The following is a 17,856-nucleotide window of genomic DNA, read 5'->3' on the forward strand; positions in this document are numbered from 1 at the left end:
TAAGTAGAATAAGATAAAACAACCCAACTCTCTCGGTTTGGAAGGAAATGATTCGAGCTCGAAGTTGTAGATAAATAGAGAAAATGGCGACGGAGAAAGCGAAGATCGTGTGGAACGAAGGGAGGCATAGATTCGAGACGGAGGATCACGAAGCTTTCATAGAATACAAGATGAAGAACAACGGCAGAGTCATGGATCTGGTTCGAACCTACGTACCGTCTTCAAAAGCAGGTTTGGGTTTAGCTTCGCATCTCTGCGTCGCTGCTTTCGAACACGCTTCCTCTCGCTCCTTCTCCATCGTCCCCACCTGCTCCTACGTTTCCGTACGTCGCTTCTTCCTCTGTTTTCCTGAAAACTCCCATGAATATCAGATCAGTGTGTGTGTGTACCATTTGCCTAATGATATCTATCCGGCTTTTGCAGGAAACGTTTCTTCCTCGAAACCCATCTTGGAAGCATCTGGTTCACTCAGAGGATCCCAAGTTCCTCAAATCTAGCATCTGATCAGTGTCCTTCTTGTACGGAAGCTTTTTGGTGAATAAAAACATAAATATAAACATTACATTATAAAGCTTCTTTTGTAACAAACAAAACCACATAATGTTAATAGTTGGCTATTACAGCAACAAACACTAATGTTGTCATCATAATAATCAAATAAACGTGAAACGTTACTATTCTATGATACATATTTTTTGTACAGAGAAGTTGATGTGTCTTTAGCCAGTGACAAAGTAATCCATTTTCTCCGGAGGTAAGTTCAAGACCGATTGGTCAACCTACATCAAGAAAACATATTCAAATCAAATCAATGTAATTGAAATGTTGCACTTTTATATATGTGTGAGAAACCAAACAAAGGTGTAAAGCAAGCTTTTTTAGGGGGTTGACTTGCCTCTTCGAAAGGTACGAAGACAAACGGAGTCATTCCCCTCTTGTGCGAGACGGCAGGTATATCCGGATTGTGAGTTTCATCGTCCCTCCAATTCTCAACTACACCAAGAATGTCATCTTCTGTGCTGCTTACTTCCTCATCGTTTACACCACTTGTCACAAGTGATAGCAAATCCATCCGGTTATTGGCTCCAATCGTCGTTCCTCTTAACCTAACCACACCCCAAAAACCAAAAACCCTTACAATGAAGATCCAAATGACTGCAAGCTTCTCAGTTTAAACCCGTCTTATCGCTTATAAATCATATAGACAATATTCATCACATTCACTGGCAAAACATAAGTCTTAAATGGATGTACTAGTCATGACACTTAAAAGATAAGTAATAGGCCTTCTTCCCAGTAGGTTAAATTCTTCAAAACGAGTCTAAATTCCCCATAAGTACATGCAAACCAAGTGCTACTATCGAAATGATATTTTTTCTGTCCTGATATTTTGAGGGACTGTAATACCTTAAACGGATCCTTAAGACAGTAGGGCGTGTCCCTGGGTACAGAACAGCTGCTTCGATCTGCAAAAGGAACATCTTTTCAAGATAATGATGAAGATGTAATGTTGTTGATTTTCCAGCCAATAGGCAGTTAGAGGTAGATATAACCTTATCATCTGTCATTGACAATGTATAAGTGCCTCTGTAAAGAGAGTCGGCTTTAGAAGCTTTAAAGTTCATGTACTTAGCAACATCCTTCAATTTCTGCGAAGAGTTCTGCAGGATAACAAAAAAAAAAAAAAAAAAACACCAATTGAAAGATCAGAGTAGATCATGAAAGCGGCTCAACGTTTATACCTAGTTAGATCGTAGTATGCAAACCTTGTAAAGAAATCTGCCAGAAGGGTAGAATCTTATGTAGCGGTAGTAACAAACCTGCATAAAATAATTCCAAAAGAAGAAGGAACTCGTTAAATGTGTCTGAATGGGACAGAAGAACAAAAACAGAGCAAATTCAAGGAAAAAGACAAGGACTTTACTATGTGAACTGGATTTGTGATCTTCCACTCAGCGATTCCAGCTCGAATGTAAGTATTCCTACTCACATAAAGACCTGAGAAGAAGATACGAAGTTATTGCAAAAGGAAACTTTCAAGCTAAAAGCCTTTGAGAAGGGTCTTAGGCTACGTTGATATAACAAGAGTTGATGTTAGTCAAGGCATACAAAAGAAAAGATTACCATCGGTGCGAACTCTTGATCTTAGAAGCCACATTTTCCGCCACGATCCATCATATTTGGATTGCAAGATCCTATAGTTTTCGATAACCCCAGCAGTCTGCCAAGCTTTCAAGCAAGCATTACGCCAGAACACAGGGTTTCGAACGGTGTACCTCCACTTTCTGCAGACACAAGCTGCTCTTCCTAATTCATAAGGCATCATCCGAGCAAATACCTACAAGCAACATATCCATGAGTCAACTTCAGCATTACACAAAACAGATATAAGTACAAATGGAAACTTCAGTAATAACACAAGGAAAAACAGGAAGTTCCAAACCTCGAAAAGAAGCTCATCGGGCAAGGAACGATGAATCAATGCTGGATCAAAATAGGGTTTACTACTTGTGCTTCCGAACGGTGCCACAGGCCTCACATGGACTCCATAGAGATCTGTAAAAAGAGAGAAATGCAACTCATCTCTAAACCATGAAAATGCACTTCTAGTAAAATAAATTCACATTACAGAATAGATGTTGAATAATGATTAAGATTACCAAGCCAAGGCCTCTTTGTAATAAAGTATTGTACAGTCCTGAGCCGCAACGCTGATTCAAGCTCAGAAGGTATATTGAGAGCATCTGCGAAATCAGAGTTTATAAAAAAGAATCATCAATACGTACGTAGCCAACACTTTCACCTCTTCTCCACTGGTTTCTTGTCTCTCCGTCATATCAAAAAGCAAAAAAAAAAAATAATAATAATGTGAATGAAGAAAGGGATAAATAAATAAAACCCTTTCATTTCTCAAATTTGTAACACAACACATTTCACGAGACTACCAGATCAATTACACAGCAATCTCCCCTCTGCGAACGCTGATTTATACAAATTTACATGACTGAATGTAGAGGAAAATATCAAATCATTCCCAGAGAATCAATCGATACAGTTCCAAATGATCAAATCGAAATAGCGAGAAAAACAGAGACAAGCCGTTCTCGATATCTCACATATATCAATCCCGATGGTTTTTACGTAAATTAGATTTTTAAAAAGAAAATTACAAATTCAATCTGAAATTGGAATACCTGAAGTCATGGAAACTGGTCGACGGTTGACGCTCGGAATCAACGGTTTTGTAGCCGCCCGGGCGGTCTCTGTTACCGGGAAAAATAAAAGACGATAGGACCAGAGACTCCTTCTCTCTTCTCGAGGTTCACATTATTTGACAACAAAACCGATTTCTCAATTAAATAACTTTCAATCAGTTACGGTTTTGTTTTTTTTTTGAATCAAATTGGTTTAGTTTTAGCTGTTTGGCCGTGTGGTACGCCTTCCAATAATCAATCATAAATAAGGCCAGTAAGATGCGGTCTAAACTACTCTAGAAAGCTGCAGTTGAAAAGGTTGTGACGCTTATTTGTTTGTCCGTCACGATCTTTTCTTGTGAAAGATGGCAAGAACTAACCAACCCTTCTTAGCAGAAGGATAATCACCTGCCCAGCCAATTCAGATTTTAAGTTTTTAGCAAATAGGCCGCAAATTATTTATTATTCGGTTTTGGTTCGGTCTTTGTGCTTTCGGTTTTTTCAAGGTAAAATCATTATTCTTTTATGTTAGGCAACCAAGATGATACTGAATCGTAATATTAACCAAACTTGGAAACTAAAAGATTAGAGGGGGTGATTACATGCAAAATACGGCATCTAATAGTTTCAAAACATGCTTCAATTTTTTCCATATGTACAAAAGAAAATAAAGCAACCAAATCACCTTCTTTCCCGTCTTCTCTTATGCAAAAGAGTCTCTTACCTGCCAATATAGTAAACCATTTATCAGTTATAGAATTAGGAAAACTGACATTATTAAAATAAATCCTGCCTAATGAATACTTTCTTCTTCGTTTAGGATCTTTGAGCATGATTTGAAAGCCTCACAAATTTGAACTTATGCCACCATGGCATCATCTCCATTGTTAATCATAAATGAACACACACCACTTTGGATAAACATTTTTGTTCAATGACAGACCTAAATGCTTATAAGTAGTGGACTAACAATTTTTTTGCGTGCGCTATTAGTTCATTATAGTGTTTTTTATTAAAAATAGGGAGTGTTATTGATTGTATAAATTGAAATCAAGTTCGTCAAATACATAATAATAACTTTAAAAAAATTAGCTCATCTAAAATTATTTAAAATTTTATCTTATGTAGTAAGTAAAAAAAAAATGCATCATACAAACGCAGCAGTGTATCTAAACAGAGGAATACCTCATGTGCTATAGTTTCTTGGAGGTAGATGGTCAATTGAGAAATGAGCGAAGACAAAACAACTTGCAAAGGCTCAGATGACTTAACAAAAACAATGTGAAGAAAAGATTCTAAACCAAGTTGGAGGTCAATGGGTGAAGAAGGATCCAACATTTTGTACCAGAGGATGGACCAGAAACTCTAGAGCTCTGGGAGACAACTTCAGCAAAATGAGACAGGCGGATAAATTCTTCATCAGTTCTGTTGAATCGAGCAATGTGGAAAAAAACGACGAAAATTCCGGCCAGTTGGCATCCGACAGACATATAGACGCAAGATAAGACACAAGCAAAAGAATTTGGCAACATATCGATTCTTCTGCCTCTAGGTAATACAGCCTAACATCTTTGTTTTGAGAGATGACTATGTGTGGTAGGAGAGACCCTGCAAAACATCTCTTGTAAGTAACTTCCAGATGAGCACGGCGGCCATGACTCTCTTCTTGACTTCGCCTGACTCTAGAAGAAGAGTCAGTTTCTCAGCTAGAGTGTCTGGAACATTTTGTTTCAATCGACTGAACATAGCATCAGCAGAGGACCTCCGAACGATAGAATGAGATAGAAAACCATCGATTAGGTCGGCGAACTCCCGGTCATCCAAGCTAAAAACCATTGTTAATCTTCGCGTCTCTCCATAGTAACCTAACGCACTGAGTCGAGGGGAAGAAAGGAAACGAGTTTGTGTAGTTGGGAAAATTTGATAAAGACCCTAAACTTGTAATAAAATGCAAAACAGCCCCTGGTTTGTGTAAATAAGTTTAGAAAATTTAATCACAACGCTTCACTCGCTACTACTAACTGCTTGTGCATTATCTAATATTATAAGATGGTTTAATAGTATTACTGCTATATCTATATGTGAAATATATATTTTTAATGAAATTTCGATTACACACACAAATAATGTTATAGTGACGGTTAATCACTGATATGATTGCTGTTTTACCGGAGTCTTTGAGCGGTTTTTAATCAAATACTTATATTCCTTAAGATTTATAGGTTTTACATTGTTCTATACTTCTATACTTCTTTTATAGGTTTTACATTGTTCTTGTCTTAGGTCTGAAGAAATGCCTCAATATCTCACACATTATATAAAAAGAGAACTTGTAAGTTCAAAAAAGAAAATTAACAAAAATGAAACAAAAAAAGAAGAGGCAGCCATTATTGTTCTGCAGAGTGCAAATAAAACTCTAATGAATAGATAGCCATTATTGTTCTCGCTCTCTCTCTCTGTATTTTCCTCAAAACTACCAAACTAAGCTAGCAGCTAAGAGTCAGAACACACTTTTGTCTTTTTAGAGCTCGTCCTTAGCTTCCTCAGTTGTCTTTTCCTCCGTCTTTGTAGGCTCTCCGGCTGTGTCCTTGTTCTTGTCGATGAAGCTTATGATATCTTCCTTTGTCCTATCTCCTTCATAAACCACAATGTTTCCGCTCGCTGATCTGAAGTAAATGGTTGGGAAGCCCTTCACATCGAATGTGTCATGTGGGAAGTCATTCGCGGTTGCGTCCTGGACAAGTGAAAGCGTTAAGAAACCCGTACAAGATTAAACCGCAGACCATACTCTCAAATACGAGGAAAGAGAAAAGACTTACAAGCTTAGCTATGACGACACTTGGGTCGCTTTGGTATGACACAGCGACTTCGTCCAAGATTGGAACAAGCTTTTGGCAGTGTCCACACCATGGAGCATAGAATTCAAGCAAGACTGCAATAAAATTTGACGAAACAAAACTTGATTTATAAACTTCTTGCTAACAGCAAACAGGCGTTTGTGATTTAATAATGTAATGTAACTCACCGTTCTTTCCGGAGTTGAAGACCATGTCGTCAAGGCTCTCAGCAACAACAACCTTCACTGGCTCGTTGTTTTCGGTTGGGATAGGTTGAGATTTCTTGTGTGGAGCAACTTTTCCATCTTTGAAGTCCTTGACCCATGATTCAATCTGGTCAACCTCCAAATTTGTTTTCAGGTATTTCTTGTCATCAACAGTTTGGATAATGATGAGAGGAATTTGGCTCTCTTCGAGTCCAAAGTACTGTTATTGGTTCAGAAAAGAGAGAAATCTGCTTAGCATTTTGTAACCAACACGGGATGAAGTGATTGTAAGATACATAGTAGAAGAAGACTAACCTGGAATGCGCCTTGGCTGTTCTCAGCATCACCGAGAAGGAAGCTAAGACCCTGTCCCTTGTTGGATGTAGCAACTTCACGGTACTTTGATTTAAGAGTCTCAGCTCCTTCTCCAGTGAAGTTAATGAACAACATCGCCTGAAACTCAAAATATTACTCAACATCAAAACGAATACACTGAGGAACCTGGAGCGGTTAGTGATAATAGTAAAGAAAAAAAAAATTTCTAGACACAACTATCAAAACGAATACAGCTCCTTCCGTACTCGAAACGGAATTCAGTCAAGTTCTATACCGCCATGAACAACTTTTTCGTTCAGTAAATCTATAGATGAAGCATACTTATCTAGTAAAATTAAAAGGCATAACAAGAATCCATGTTTGTAGTATATCATGAACTGGTTACAGCGAAATGGGATTAAAATCTTTGGCAACTCTACGGCGAATTACCTTAGTATTAGGGCTGTCAAAGAATTTGATAACATATGGGTGGTTGTTTGGATCTTTGTCAAAGACGGTGATAAGTGGGATGCTGGATTCTTTGACAAATTTCTCCAGAGCTTCCCCATCAAAATCCTGGATGCACGGAAGAAAATCAAACAAGCATTCCCCAACAATATACCGTATAACAGGACCACTCATCTATGTAATACAAAATGAAAGGCATTTCTCTTGTACCTTGGAATCAACAAACAGTTCATCGAAGGGTTTGAATAGCCTGACTACAGGTCCCGTCACAGACTCTCCACGAGGAAGAAATTTGGCATCAGAGGTGTGTGCGAAATCATAGTCAGAGCGCAATTTCTCAGCAGTGGCCAAGAAAGAATCAAACTCGGCGCCAGATAATTTAGGGAAAACCCCAACCTAAAACACCAGAAACAGACGTTATTTGCCTGCCATATATGATGAAATCATGAAAACAAAAGAAAAGGGTATATGTTTGTGACACTTACCACAACGACCTTCTTGTCACCAACAACCTCAGCAGCAACATCAGCTGACTTAATTTCAAATGAAGCAGGTCCACTTTGCTTCTTCAAGTAAGAAACAATGCCGTCAGCTTCACGAGGTCCATTGTATTCTTGAACGGCTTTTCCTCCGTTTCTGAAAATCTTGATTGTTGGGAAACCCTGAACCTCGTACTGGGTTGCAAACTCTCTGTTTGTTTCCTCACTTGCATCAATCTTAGCGAGAACCACCGGAGGGACGTGGCTGCTCAACTCTGACGCAGCCTTCTCGTACTGTAAACAAAATTTCATCACCATTTCAGTCACGGCTACATAAATTAGATAAATAGCTTTGTAAATGATTAAATAGATTCCCCATATGCAGATCCTATATAAGTTATTGTAAAAGCGGTATTACCTCAGGAGCAAGCTGCTTGCAGTGTCCACACCTGATGAAGAACAAGATAAAGATCACATACTTTTACGCATCAGTTACAGAATTAAACAAAAAAAAATATCAAATCGGGCATCCTTGCGCCAAATTACTAAGTGCACAAGCTCGTAATTTGAATTCAGATCATAGATGGAAATAGATCGAATCGCTCAAATCACAGAATTGCGACAAAATTTCTGCCTCTACGCCAATTTAGATCAAAAGTGGAAACACCACACAGGCACACAACGTAAGTGAGAATAAGAAATCATTCGCATGCAAATCCAAAAACGATCAAAAATCAAATACTAAATTTAGATCCAGGTGAAAAGTAAAGGGGATCAATCAGATTCACGAATCAGAAACACATAGAAATATACTAACAGAAAAGGTTTAATAATCACAAATCAATACCATGGGGCGTAGAACTCGACGACGATGAAATCATGCTTGTTGATGGTTTCGCTGAAGTTAGTGTGATCCAAGGTCAACACGAACTCCTTCGTCTCCGTCTGCTCGCTTCTAATGGACGAAGCGAACAACGACAACACAAGGATCGAAAACAACGCATATCTTCTCATCGCCATTATTGCTCTCTCGATTTCTTCGTTCGGAAACTCTGTAAGCTCTCCGGAGAAGCTCTGGGAGATATTTATCAGCGCGTTTGACTGCAAATCATGTAAACCGAGTGCTAAATGGTCATACATCCGCGTGGCGACTTCTCATTGGATGTTACGTCGTCATAGTTATAGCCTTATAGGGATTTGGCAAGAACTTAAATGTGTCACACAGTGTCTTGACGATCTTGACCTTAGGCGGTTATAAACGATTGTGGTTATAATTTCCAATTTACCGGGGGTGAAAAGTAAAAAACCAAATTGATGAGAGAAATTTGTCTAAACCGAAGAACACTAGTCACAGTGCCAATGAACAAGCGCCACGACATCGAAACACCACGTGATCACTAGGCTGGAACCAAATGAGATCTCCAGCTCGTGACTTCGTGGAACAAAATGGTCAAAATAAAAAAATGCATTTAGATCTGACCCGTAATAGATGGTTTAGTACTTTAGTTTAGTTTCATGACTTTTTATCATTAGATTTTTGTTGACCGTGATATAAGTTTGAGAAAAATACATTCGGACTTCGAACTAAATCCGAGTATTTGATACCTTAAAGAGAAAAGAATGATGATAATTAAGAAGCTACAACCAATCAATGAATATATAAATTGTAAAATATGTACAACAATTTCCTAAGCCGAATATAATTTCATTACCAAAATTTTCAATTCGTGTAAAATCAACCCTCAACTTCATCAAGAAGAAGATTGAGGTTGTTGTCGTTGAAACCTAACATGTTCATGAGCTTTCACAACTTGTGACGTGAAATTTCCCAAAGCCTCAAAGATTGGAACCAAACCAGCTTTAAGCTGCTTGAAGCTGCATTGTTCACAAGTTTAATGGTTTCCTTGTGCCTTGCTCTCTCTTCTTCTAGCTTCTTCCTCATCGAATCCAAGTCCACCTTCAAATCATCCAACGCTGAAATCCCGCTCTCGGACAAGACCACGCTTCTCTCCGATGCACCGTCATGTAGCTGATCGTTTCTCATTCTCGCTCTCGCCCTCTCCATCCGGAGATCATTCAACCGTTTCTCAAAATCATGCGAGACATACTCTGCTTTCACTCTCTGCCTTTGCTCCTCATCTTGTCTCTCCCATAGTTCATGTAAGTTCAAGGCGAAACCTTGCATCGCGTTTGTCACGTTCTCTCCAGAGATTCTCGCCATTGCTTCTTGCCAATCTTTGCATATAACGAAAACCTGTGGAGCTCCAACACGGCTAGGAGAGAAAGGTGCGATCCCGTCCTCTGTTGTTTCAGGTTCATAGTGAAGACATCTTGAGAGCCATCCATTTAGAGACTCGACGTATAGTTTCTGAGTGTTGACCCAATCGTTGAAGCTAATGCACCATTCTCGTAGCTCCATCTCCAGATCGAGAATAGCTTTGAGACCAGAGTCTCTTTGTAAGCCGGTGTTCGCCCTGAGAGATCGAACCTTGCTCTCCATGATCGCATGGAACTGCTTCTGGTGGCACTTGAGCATCGATCTCCACATTTTTATCAACCTTTAAAATTTCCAAGAACCGGATTACATAAAGGAATATATGTAAACATGTAGGAAGAGTCTGAAGCAATGAAAATGGTTTTATTACCCATGAATAAGTTGAGTGAGTTGCGGCTCCAATTCTTCGTCTCTCAGTTTATGTATCCTGGTGGAAATGGAATCAACGGATCTTATACAGACGTCGAGTTTGGTTAGTAGCTTCCTAATGGATGCTCTAGTAGCATCAATCTTGCTAGATTCCGCACCAATACTATCCAGTTTTTTCAATGTTCTGCACTTTTCTTCATAAATAACTCGAAGCTTCTCTTCATCCTGCCATCAACAAAGAACTACATACGTCACAAGATGCTCGGATCTAAAGAGACATTTAATCCACATTCGAAACCAAGAAACACATCCACACCTTGACTTCCTTGTACAGTTTCTTTTCCCAGGCGTAGAGTTTCTCCAAAGTGGATGAGAGGTTTCCACTAAAGCCTTCTCTAACATCTTGACCATTGTATGTTTTTGCAACTTTCAGTATCCTAGATGTTAACCGTATTGACGGTTGAGGCTGAGAACGCGATGACGCTGTGGATGGTGCTACCAGGTACATGATCCGGGAAAAGATAACTAGAGAGAGAAACAAGAAGAGTAGATATCATTGGAAAAAGCAACAAAGTATGACTCAAGTGATGCAAATCAAACCTATGGTCTATTATAAACCAGGCATAATAGTTCTCATTCTATCAAAAGGTCAGCATTATTTTTCACTACATCGAAATTTAGTTCCAAACTTGAACAGATCGAAGGTAAAATGAAGTTAGTATTGCTATCAGAGTTAGTAAAAAATTGTTTCTCATGCATGAAAAGATCCAAAGTACTGCTACATTTCAAGCACAGTTGCAAAGCAGCTAATTCTATTCTAACCTTAACTCACATGCAGAAATGTATTAATCATCGCCCCAAGTAACCAGCTTGATCTACAAGAAATGGTTTTTTCATGTATAGATTATTTCAAATGAAGCAATAAATCTGGAAAACTCATATATGCAATTAAGGAAGCGATCTCAAACACAATAAAAACAATGTAAGAACATTACCTTTAAGCCCAGAGCTTTTCTGCTGATAAGGTAACTTGCTGACCTCAAGCAACACAGCCACTTCCTTCCCATGTGAAGAAGCAACCTCAAACTCACTCTTGATCTCCTTCACAACTTCTCTGAGATCTCTAGTGGCATGAACCGACAATGCAGACAGGCTACTAATCTTGGAAGATTCAACATCAAAAGAAGTTGCAATACTTTCCTCCAACTCAAAGCTCACACCTTTCTTCCTCACGTAATTTTCTTCTTCTACTTCCCCAACGCTCTTCGTAGCAACCGTCTCGTGCCCGCTTAAATCGTTGCTGCTACTCTTTCCTTCTCCATCATCAACATGGTGAAACTCAGATCCTTCTTCACTGCTTGAAAACGATGACACAGTCTTTGAACCAAAAGAGCTCTCTGCCGTAGGCACTGCTGCCCTTGAAGTTCCTTCACCTGAATCTCCTCTTTTCTTGATTTTTCTCTCGTTAATCTCTTCCCGTTGAGACCAGTTCCCGGGCTCATTCTCCTGACTGTGTTCTTTCACCTTCTCAGTGCCTTTCCTCTTCGTATGCTTGAATGTTTGCCCAATGACTTCTTGTTCTGTTTCTTCTTCCAGTTCAGGAATCCCTTCCCTCTCCCTCACTTCCCTCGAATCAGGACTGCTTGAATTTGACCTAACTCCACCATTGGCCGGAGAGTACCCGGCACCGGCACCGGAACTTTCACCGACACCAGCTCTATTGTAATCATAAGTATCGAATACATTCAAAAAATCCCAACTGGAAACTGTAGGCGGAGACGGAGGCGGCCTCGCCGGAGAAGGTGGTGCTCGACGTTGTTCCGGGTAGCCGAAATAACCAGAATTAGCGTACCCGGGAAAATAATTGGAATATCCTACTCCGTTCTCCGGCAGCCATTGCCCGTTCTCCACTCGATGATTCTCCGGCTGAAATACTCCGGGTCGAGATGACGGCGCAGACTTCTTCATGAAATACATTCTCGGATACGGGTTCGGGTTCTCTCCCATGTATTCCCATCCTTGAGCCGGATACTGATACCCGGTTGAGTAACCCGGTGGGTAACCCGGTTGAAATCCAGGTGCAAAACCAGGCGGATAACTTAACGGATAACTGGGCGGGTAACCGGGTGGATAACCGCGTGAGAAAATTTCCGGTAAACGTTCTTCATTTTCCACTTTAGGGCTGGTTTCAATGTGGATATGACCTAATGCCTCGTCAGATCCAGATTCGGATCCCGAATCGAACTCTGATCCAGATGTTAAGTGCAAATGCGAACCTTCTTCTTCCTCATCTTCAACGACGGAATGCGAGATAGAAGTTGAAGAAGACGAGATCTTGTGTTTATGAGGCTTCCCTTCATCGGAAGGTAAAGTAAGAACTGGCGAACCCGGCAAAGAAGATGAGCCAACGACGACGAGTTCCTCGTCGACGAAACGTTTAATCGATTCGCCCACGTCGTAGAGAGACTGAAAGTAGGCGAGATGAGCAGCGGCTAAAGCACAGCGATGATGCGACGCCGCTTTGATCAGTTCCTTCCTCTCTCTACAGAGAATCACAAGCGGTTGATCATCTACTTTGGATCCTCCGCAACCCATCTAAGAAGAAGAAGAAGATGATGATAATGAGGCTTCGTCGTCTCCACAACTCCAAAGACGGTTTCAAGTCTCATGCTTCTTCTTCCTGTACGGACAATGGAAAGACCATCTCTTTCCTCAAATCTCGTCTGACTGTTCGGAGAGGAAAACAAATCCCCAAATCCGAAATCTGGGTTTCAAAATCGGAGAGATAAATACCAGGAATTCAAGAGTTTCAAAAAAAAAACAAAAGTTTAGTAATTTGTCGTTGTTATGGTGAACGGATGAAATTGGGAGGAAAAAACAAAAGATTAAACGTACAAGAGGAGAGCTCTCGTGCATGCGAGAGAGTGACAGAGAGAGAGACAGAAGAATCCATGGTTTGCTGATTTCTTTAAACGTGACCGTAGCAGACAGGAATCAGAGGAGAGAGACAGAAAGCAAAATTAAAAAAATATATTTTGGGGTTTAGTTCTAAAAAAATAAACTAGTAATAAAAATAAATTCGTCTTGTTGCAATTAAATTTCGATGTCTACGAAATTTAACGGATAGGGATGTGTGTAAGAAAGCTAGGGATTTGAGCAAAACTTAAATGCAATTGAAATGGGGAAGAAGAAAGTGGGAGAGACGAGGAAAAACCAAAAACAAAGGCAATCTGTTTCTTTTTAATAACAAATTTCTGAAAATTCTCCACAAGTTTTCCGGCAAGGAAAAAAGAGAGAGATACAGAGATAGAAACGACGTCGACGACGAAGGAGGTTGTGTGATAAGACCGTGTCTTTTTACTTTTCACTTTTTACCTTTTTTTCCCCTATATACTTTTACTTTTATCTCTTTAACAAATTTCAAAAAAAAAAAAGTTTAAACTATATATCCCCTAAATTTGTAAAACAAGTACTACTATGTAAAGTAAACAGTAAAAGTGTCATTAGGTTTTTTATTTCCCCAAAGTGTCACTAGTTTGGTAGGTACAAGTGTTATTAAATTGACAGGTTCTAGTTTCTTTTATTGAGGATAACCTTAAACAGAAACTGTATTTGAAAAGAACAAAAAAAACAGAAAAAAATATTAAGGCTTGAAGGTATGCGACTTCAAAATAGCTTACTTATTTGCAAGTCTAATAAGCCATCATTTGGTCAGTATGTTTATATTAAAATTAATTTTGTTAGAAGGTTTCACACTAAAGTTTTGATACTGATATATTTAGATTTACATTTAAACGGTTGTCGATAAGAAAACACATATAGACAATTAAAAATTATAAAAAGGATAGTAAAACATTAAATAGTGATCAGTTGAAATTTTTGGAGAAAGATATTTCTTTAAGATCAATGGGAGCGAAGAGAGGTTCAATGCTCGAAAACAAATGAAATACTACTACTAATAAACAAATGCATGAAGGAAACATGAACATGTTACGGAGAGAGAGAGAGGGCTTTAAGCTATAAGAAAAAGCTGAAACATGCCACTAGGAAAGTGTGCCTGTCACGTGATGCAAAATCGGGTTCTCACGTGCTTGTCATTTCCAGTTCGCATGCACCTTCTCATCCCAAACTTGGAAATTCAAAATTGATTCTTTTGGAATTTTTAGTCTAGATAGTGGTTTCCTGATCCTCTGCCTCTGATATCTACCTATATTAAATACTGTCCACTTATTTCTGGCCACCGTCAGATTCTAGATTTTGATTACGAGTAAGACATGTCGTTTTAGCAAGTATCCACACCGGTTTCAGCACCGGTTTGTGTCTTGCTACCCCGGTTTCCTCATTTGGGATGGAGAGTTGATAAATGACAAACCAAAGGATATTCTCGACGTTTGCTCTGAGCTTAGACTAACTAGAAGTTTAGTCCTTAAACATCTTGGTTTAACAACAACGTATCAACATATAATTATCTGATATATTTTGCCATTGGAATATTAATATTGTTTCTAGTTACCTCTATTAACACGTGGAATCACGTTATTAAGTAGTTTTACTAATTAGTAAGTAGTAAAGCTTAATTGACTCTAAAAACCGAACCTATAGAATTGGCCACTGATAAACTTTGATAAGAAAACTGGCATGCAAAAATCGACATAATAATCAAAGATCTAAGCAAATATATATAGGGAAAGGACGAAAAGCAACAATAGCTTGTCAAAAAAAGAGGAAAAAAGCAACAGTAGAGTTAGGTTAATAATTATTGCAGTATTTAATTACATTATCTTTGTGTATATATGCATGTATACCTTTACTCCTCTCATCATGATCAAGTATGTATACAACTATTACTGTACGTTTTGAAATGTAGATATTTTTTTTTTTGTCTAAATATTAAGATTTATACCAATTTTCTGAATTTTACACTGTACATGCTGAAAAGCTTATTACAACAAGCAAATTGAAAAGCTAAAAGGGGGAGCATTTAAACTGAAATAAACTTGGAGAAGAGAAGAAGAGTTAACGTTCGAGGCAGGGAAGGAGAGGAGCCTGTCTCGAATTAGGCGGTCGAGCGCGGAGCAGAAATCGGCCGGAGAGGAGAACACCGACTTGAAGATCCTTGAGTTGCGCTCTTTCCAGATTGAATACACTAGCGCCTGCAATATAACTTTAACAAGGGTGGCGTGAGTGCGGTTGCTGCCATGAAGGTGATTGGAGATCCACGAAGCAGCAGAAGAGAGATCCAACGGAGGGTTAATCCTGATGGGTTCGACGAAGCGCTTCCAGACTGTAGCCGAGAACTGACAGTCAAAAAAGAGATGACCATGTGATTCATTACCCCTAGAGCAGAGGACACACTCAGCACTAACATTCAACCCCCATTGCCTGAGTCTATCTTTGGTCGGTAGCCTTGCAAGGAACGCTAACCAAGTGATGAACGACCATCGAGGAACATTTTCCTTAAACCAAATAACACGATGCCAAGGAACCGCCGGATAATGGTCTCGAATCTGCTCCCATGTCGCCTTAGATGAAAACCGAGGCGCGAAGAGACCTGCAGAATTGCGCCAGAGAAAGCAATCACTCCCCCGCGAGAGAATAGGAGGAGAAATTGCAGAGATGGCAATCTAAAGTAACTCTGTTTCTTCCGATCTAGCAGCCGGCAAATTCCATTCGCCATTTTTGGTGGCGTGGATAACTCGGGCTTCCAAACGAATCCGTAACTCCCGAGGACCTCTCTCCCCGATGAAATGTATGAGAGGCCCCAGATCCGTCCAAGTATCAAACCAAAAAGAGGCAGTCTCACCATCGCCAACCTCACATCGCAGGAACCCTGCAAGCCTAGACTTCAACTGTAGCATGCTCCGAACAATACGAGAGAAACGACTCAAATCTTCTGCAAGCCAGAAGTTTTTCCGGCCGAATATAGATATGGTGTAAGAGAACTCCATGCATGATCTTTGACTCTTTTGTGTGGATCAAAAGCTAACACGATCGATTTATATTGTGTTTCGTTAGTAATATTTATATGATGATTAAAACAATAATTTATTTCAAGAGTTATTATTAATGGAACGGGTAAAACATAGTGATAATTAAGGAATGATAACGTACATTTGGTGGAAAAAAAGGATGGTTATTGTTTGATATTTGTAAATGTTAGACGTACGGTACGGTATCCATGTCCCGTCAACAAAACATCTTTACTTAATTAATTTCGTTTTTCTGTTTCTGTTATATCAAAAAAGTTTCCTTTGAAGTATTTCACATATCATCCATTTCAATTTTCATTATGCATCCAAAAAGTTTAGAGTCATTATTTTCCCTCAACTACTACCAAAATGCTAATCGTCACTAAAATCCATTATCATTCCCAGACTTTGTTGTCTTCTCTCTCTCTCTCTCTCTATTTCAATGTCCAAAGTAAACCCAACCGATCATTATACTTTCGATAACTCACTAAAGAATGCACATTATTTTATGACTAGAGAACAAGAAATCGAAAGAATATGGTTGGTTAAAGTACTTTTTAAATATGTTTAAGAACTTCTAAAAACTAAATTTTAATGAATACTAATACTAGATATTTATTTATAAAGCAGACTGGTAGAGAATCATGCAATAATTAATGGAAAGTTAGTGAGGTAATTAATGAAGTGATGATATCACTTTTGAATCTTAAAATTCTTAATGGTTGTTACATAATGTCCAACGAAATGGTGAGCTGCGCGGAGGTAAGATAGACAAAGTGGTGGTTGTTTCTAACTCCACATTTTTCTTTCTCACGTTAACTCTGCAAATTTAATACCAATTCTTTTTGTTATTCAAACTATTTTTGATGACATAATCATTTAGTTTGTATGCATTTGGGTCTTTGAATTTTTCAAAATACGCATCATCCTTAAATCAAGTAATGTTATATATCATCAAATAAAACTACGTGCATAATTGAAATTGTTCCAAAAAAAAAAAAATTACGTGCATAATATCACTTAAAAAAAAAGAAGGTATGTATAATGGGAAAGGGTTTAGAACATGATATCACTTAAGAGCCAAATTTGGAATGATGAGAAAATATGAGTCTTAACCAATGGCTTGGCCTCACCATGAGTTTCAACTTGATGCGTCATCATTTGATGGCGTCCAGCTTAGCCCCACCTCTCTGTTAAGTTCCATATCTTTTGACTTCTGTCTTTCATGAATTTTATTTTTCCATAACAAAATGACAATTTCTTAATATTACCTTGTCCCAAAAAAATATCACAAGGAAACTAAATGACAATTTTGTCTTCATGTCTAAATTAAGCTCCCTTGGTGTGGGAACACCGTTCATTAGTGTTTACATTTCTTAGATAGTAACCCGTATAGACATTCAAAGTTCGACGTCATCTATTCATAGATGATTTAATACGGTTTCATGGATGCGATTAATATAAATTCGATTTTATGTCAAACAGCGATCGTTTCGCATTCCTTTCAAGTTTATATATGTATATGATAAGTATAAACTCATGCTGCAATAATCGTATGTTTTCTGGTTAGTACGAGTTGGATAACCAAATTTCTTTCTTTCTGTATCGAGAACTCAATGTCTAATTAATTTTGTTTGTGAGTTTCATCAATAATTAATTGCTTAAATTTTGTAGTTTTGCGTTTTGTTTTTGTTTTTGACGACAACTAGATATAGAAAAGACTCCAATGAGAGCATGGATTGCT

At 38.6% G+C, this 17,856-nt stretch overlaps 4 protein-coding genes across 5 annotated transcripts; 1 reads left to right on the forward strand and 3 right to left on the reverse strand.

Annotated features, from left to right (window-relative positions):
* The first annotated feature begins 20 nt into the window (after nucleotides 1–20).
* LOC18992766 (acetyltransferase At1g77540) lies at nucleotides 21–679 on the forward strand. Its single transcript, XM_006416203.2, has 2 exons — nucleotides 21–323; nucleotides 424–679. The coding sequence occupies exons 1-2, from the start codon at nucleotides 84–86 to the stop codon at nucleotides 502–504; spliced, it is 321 nt and encodes a 106-aa protein (XP_006416266.1). The 5' UTR covers nucleotides 21–83; the 3' UTR covers nucleotides 505–679.
* LOC18992768 (F-box protein 7) lies at nucleotides 540–3,418 on the reverse strand. 2 transcript variants are annotated; one of them, XM_006416202.2, is made up of 10 exons: nucleotides 3,195–3,418; nucleotides 2,661–2,744; nucleotides 2,444–2,556; nucleotides 2,125–2,338; nucleotides 1,925–1,998; nucleotides 1,767–1,820; nucleotides 1,554–1,661; nucleotides 1,408–1,466; nucleotides 896–1,106; nucleotides 540–779 (listed from the first exon to the last, which is right to left on the reverse strand). In XM_006416202.2, the coding sequence occupies exons 1-10, from the start codon at nucleotides 3,202–3,204 to the stop codon at nucleotides 720–722; spliced, it is 987 nt and encodes a 328-aa protein (XP_006416265.2). In that variant the 5' UTR covers nucleotides 3,205–3,418; the 3' UTR covers nucleotides 540–719. The 2 variants fall into 2 exon arrangements, with proteins under 2 accessions (XP_006416265.2, XP_024008180.1); XM_024152412.1 differs by having other exon boundaries at nucleotides 1,408–1,661.
* A 2,070-nt stretch (nucleotides 3,419–5,488) lies between these two features.
* Nucleotides 5,489–8,638, reverse strand: LOC18992767 (protein disulfide isomerase-like 1-1). The gene is made up of 9 exons (XM_006416204.2): nucleotides 8,347–8,638; nucleotides 7,918–7,948; nucleotides 7,506–7,793; nucleotides 7,231–7,416; nucleotides 7,003–7,128; nucleotides 6,553–6,690; nucleotides 6,220–6,457; nucleotides 6,014–6,126; nucleotides 5,489–5,928 (listed from the first exon to the last, which is right to left on the reverse strand). Exons 1-9 carry the CDS (start codon nucleotides 8,517–8,519, stop codon nucleotides 5,716–5,718), a joined length of 1,506 nt encoding a protein of 501 aa, XP_006416267.1. The 5' UTR covers nucleotides 8,520–8,638; the 3' UTR covers nucleotides 5,489–5,715.
* A 542-nt stretch (nucleotides 8,639–9,180) lies between these two features.
* LOC18992769 (nitrate regulatory gene2 protein) lies at nucleotides 9,181–12,986 on the reverse strand. Its single transcript, XM_006416205.2, is given in 5 exon segments — nucleotides 9,181–9,366; nucleotides 9,369–10,057; nucleotides 10,145–10,368; nucleotides 10,460–10,668; nucleotides 11,139–12,986. Coding segments are annotated over 5 exon segments (2,838 nt in total). The 5' UTR covers nucleotides 12,739–12,986; the 3' UTR covers nucleotides 9,181–9,250.
* Between the last annotated feature and the right edge of the window lie 4,870 nt (nucleotides 12,987–17,856).

This window comes from Eutrema salsugineum, unplaced genomic scaffold (assembly GCF_000478725.1).
Source record: "Eutrema salsugineum unplaced genomic scaffold, Eutsalg1_0 scaffold_5, whole genome shotgun sequence".
Taxonomy (NCBI): domain Eukaryota; kingdom Viridiplantae; phylum Streptophyta; class Magnoliopsida; order Brassicales; family Brassicaceae; genus Eutrema; species Eutrema salsugineum.

Excerpts from the sequence above, each read along its gene's own strand:
- LOC18992768 (XM_024152412.1), bottom strand. Across the intron at positions 1,999-2,124 it reads ATCAAGAGTTCGCACCGATG|GTCTTTATGTGAGTAGGAAT; the intron begins GTAATCTTTTCT and ends TCTTCTTCTCAG. Across the intron at positions 1,107-1,407 it reads GTCTTAAGGATCCGTTTAAG|GTTAAGAGGAACGACGATTG; the intron begins GTATTACAGTCC and ends GGGTGTGGTTAG.
- LOC18992767 (XM_006416204.2), bottom strand. The coding sequence starts at position 8,519 with ATGGCGATGAGAAGATATGCGTTGTTTTCGATCCTTGTGTTGTCGTTG. Across the intron at positions 7,794-7,917 it reads GCAAGCAGCTTGCTCCTGAG|TACGAGAAGGCTGCGTCAGA; the intron begins GTAATACCGCTT and ends TTTTGTTTACAG. Across the intron at positions 6,458-6,552 it reads ACAGCCAAGGCGCATTCCAG|TACTTTGGACTCGAAGAGAG; the intron begins GTTAGTCTTCTT and ends AACCAATAACAG.
- LOC18992766 (XM_006416203.2), top strand. The coding sequence starts at position 84 with ATGGCGACGGAGAAAGCGAAGATCGTGTGGAACGAAGGGAGGCATAGA. Across the intron at positions 324-423 it reads CCACCTGCTCCTACGTTTCC|GAAACGTTTCTTCCTCGAAA; the intron begins GTACGTCGCTTC and ends CGGCTTTTGCAG.